We start from the raw sequence: 1,891 nt of genomic DNA, 5'->3' as shown, positions 1-1,891 counted from the left end.
CTTTCTAATAAAAAAAATTCAAAACAAATTTTTAGGTTTTTATATTTTCTTTTTTTAGTAGAGATCTCCGAGAAAGGTTTTCTTGCCCGAAGACATTGGTTCATGTCTTTTGTAACGTTTTCAAGTCTGCAGTCTTCTAGTAAACAAACACTTGAAGACTTCGTAAACGTATATGTCTTCCTGTCTATACACATAAGTTTTTTAAAAAGATATTTTTTTTTTCAAAAAACAAACGGCACTTAATATGTTGTATTATTATTAAACTAAATTTGATATAGAAAATAATATTAGATGCAATAGATTTATATAATATTTTACAACAAAAATAATGTTAACACCAAATAAGATGTTTTTTAGAAGATCAGGAAGTATCCCTATCATATATACACAATTATTATCATCAACAAAATCAATTTAAAGATAAGAGTATTTAACAACAATTTAGTTATTAAATGAAATTAATCCCACTAACAAAGAATAATAATATATAATAAATGGTTTAAATTTTGCTTCAAAGTTCAATCCTTTGGGTCAATTTGGTAACATGCTGGTTGACGTGCCGCACAAGCAACCACCTGCGCCCATTGCTTCAATCTTCTTTTCACCATTTCCGGATTCTCTCCTGAAATTAATTATTTCAGGACATAAATCTATTAAATAATAATATAAATCAAAAGATTTACCTGAGTTGAATAGGGTGGTGGTGGAGGCGTTATGAGGGCTACAAGGTTGTGGCGGCGAGTCACCGTGATTAGAGGTGGTGGCTGATGAATTTGAGCTTGACGTCGGTGGTATTGAGGTGGCGTAATAGAGGTCAAGAGCCGGGAACGTCTTTGATAGTTTAGTTGGTTCCGATGCGAAGTTGAAACCCAGATCGACGCACCCTTTGAGCTCGTTAATGTCTTCGGTGGTTATCATTATCAAGCTCTTGCTCCGCCTATGGAGGTGGTGGCGCTGCTGGTGGTGATGCTGGTGATTGTCCTTCAGCTTCAGCCACGCCTCTTCACGATTATAGTCCGTAGACAATGATTTATGTTTGTGAAGCAACGGCGGCTTTGACAACCGCGATGGCGGAGAAGTTGTATTCGCGTCTGACATGAGTGGTGGCAGCGGTGGCGGTGGCGGTTCTGATACCGGCCGCCACGGGTCCGGAGACCAGTATGGGTTAGGTTGTTTGGAAGGTGGGTTATCGTTCAATAATGGAGGCTGAGTTTTTGGTTGAGAAAATGGGTTTGTAGTTATTTATATAATTGTTGGTGGCGGAAGTGGCGGCGTGTGGTGGTGATGGGTGGCGGGACCCGTACGCCAAAGACTGGTTGGTTTTTGTGAAAATGATCTGTTTGTCAAATTAATTAAATTAGTGGGGTTATTTTATAATAAATAAAAGTTGGGGAGTTAATATTTTAGGACAACGTAATGGAAAAGGTTGCTTTAGGTTGGCCAATTGGAGAAAGCATAAAGCTAAAACAGGTCAAGATTGCAAAGCATAAAAACTTTTGAGCAAAACAATAGATTAAATGTACGTTAACATTCTGTTTCTTTTTATTTGAATTGCTTAATAATCTATGAATTGATTTACATAAGAAGCACTTGTAAATTGGAATACATGGACATTATTATTAAGATTTAATACTATAGTTAAAATAGTAATGGATCTAGAATGAAATCTAACTGAGTTCTATTATTCATATAAAAAAAAACTATGACTTATTAGGGTAATTAACTATTGTCTTTGTACTCAATAAGTCAACATTTTTTTTTTTTTTTTTTTTTTTTTTTTTTTTTTTTATCTCATTTACCATCAAACTTGTTGTAGGTGTTCACAGAAACCATTGAAACCGGCTATTGAAGGTTTCCGACAATTTCTTATCTTCGGCAACTCTCCGGTCGT

General features: G+C 35.4%; 1 protein-coding gene across 1 annotated transcript; it reads right to left on the bottom strand.

Annotated features, from left to right (window-relative positions):
• Window positions 1-391: 391 nt before the first annotated feature.
• On the bottom strand, window positions 392-1,313 carry LOC145064952 (uncharacterized). The gene is made up of 2 exons (XM_079012314.1): window positions 684-1,313; window positions 392-622 (listed from the first exon to the last, which is right to left on the bottom strand). The coding sequence occupies exons 1-2, from the start codon at window positions 1,096-1,098 to the stop codon at window positions 519-521; spliced, it is 519 nt and encodes a 172-aa protein (XP_078868440.1). The 5' UTR covers window positions 1,099-1,313; the 3' UTR covers window positions 392-518.
• Between the last annotated feature and the right edge of the window lie 578 nt (window positions 1,314-1,891).

Source organism: Lactuca serriola, chromosome 7, assembly GCF_051521515.1.
Source record: "Lactuca serriola cultivar US96UC23 chromosome 7, Lser_US96UC23_V15, whole genome shotgun sequence".
In the NCBI taxonomy this organism is placed as follows: domain Eukaryota; kingdom Viridiplantae; phylum Streptophyta; class Magnoliopsida; order Asterales; family Asteraceae; genus Lactuca; species Lactuca serriola.
The sequence above is the reverse complement of the archived record's forward strand: the minus strand, read 5'-3'. Positions and strand labels throughout refer to the sequence as shown.

Bases quoted from the DNA above. Each gene is read 5' to 3' on its own strand.
- LOC145064952 (XM_079012314.1), bottom strand. From the start codon at position 1,098: ATGTCAGACGCGAATACAACTTCTCCGCCATCGCGGTTGTCAAAGCCG. The intron at 623-683 runs GTAAATCTTTTG...AATTAATTTCAG, and splicing joins CACCACCCTATTCAACTCAG to GAGAGAATCCGGAAATGGTG.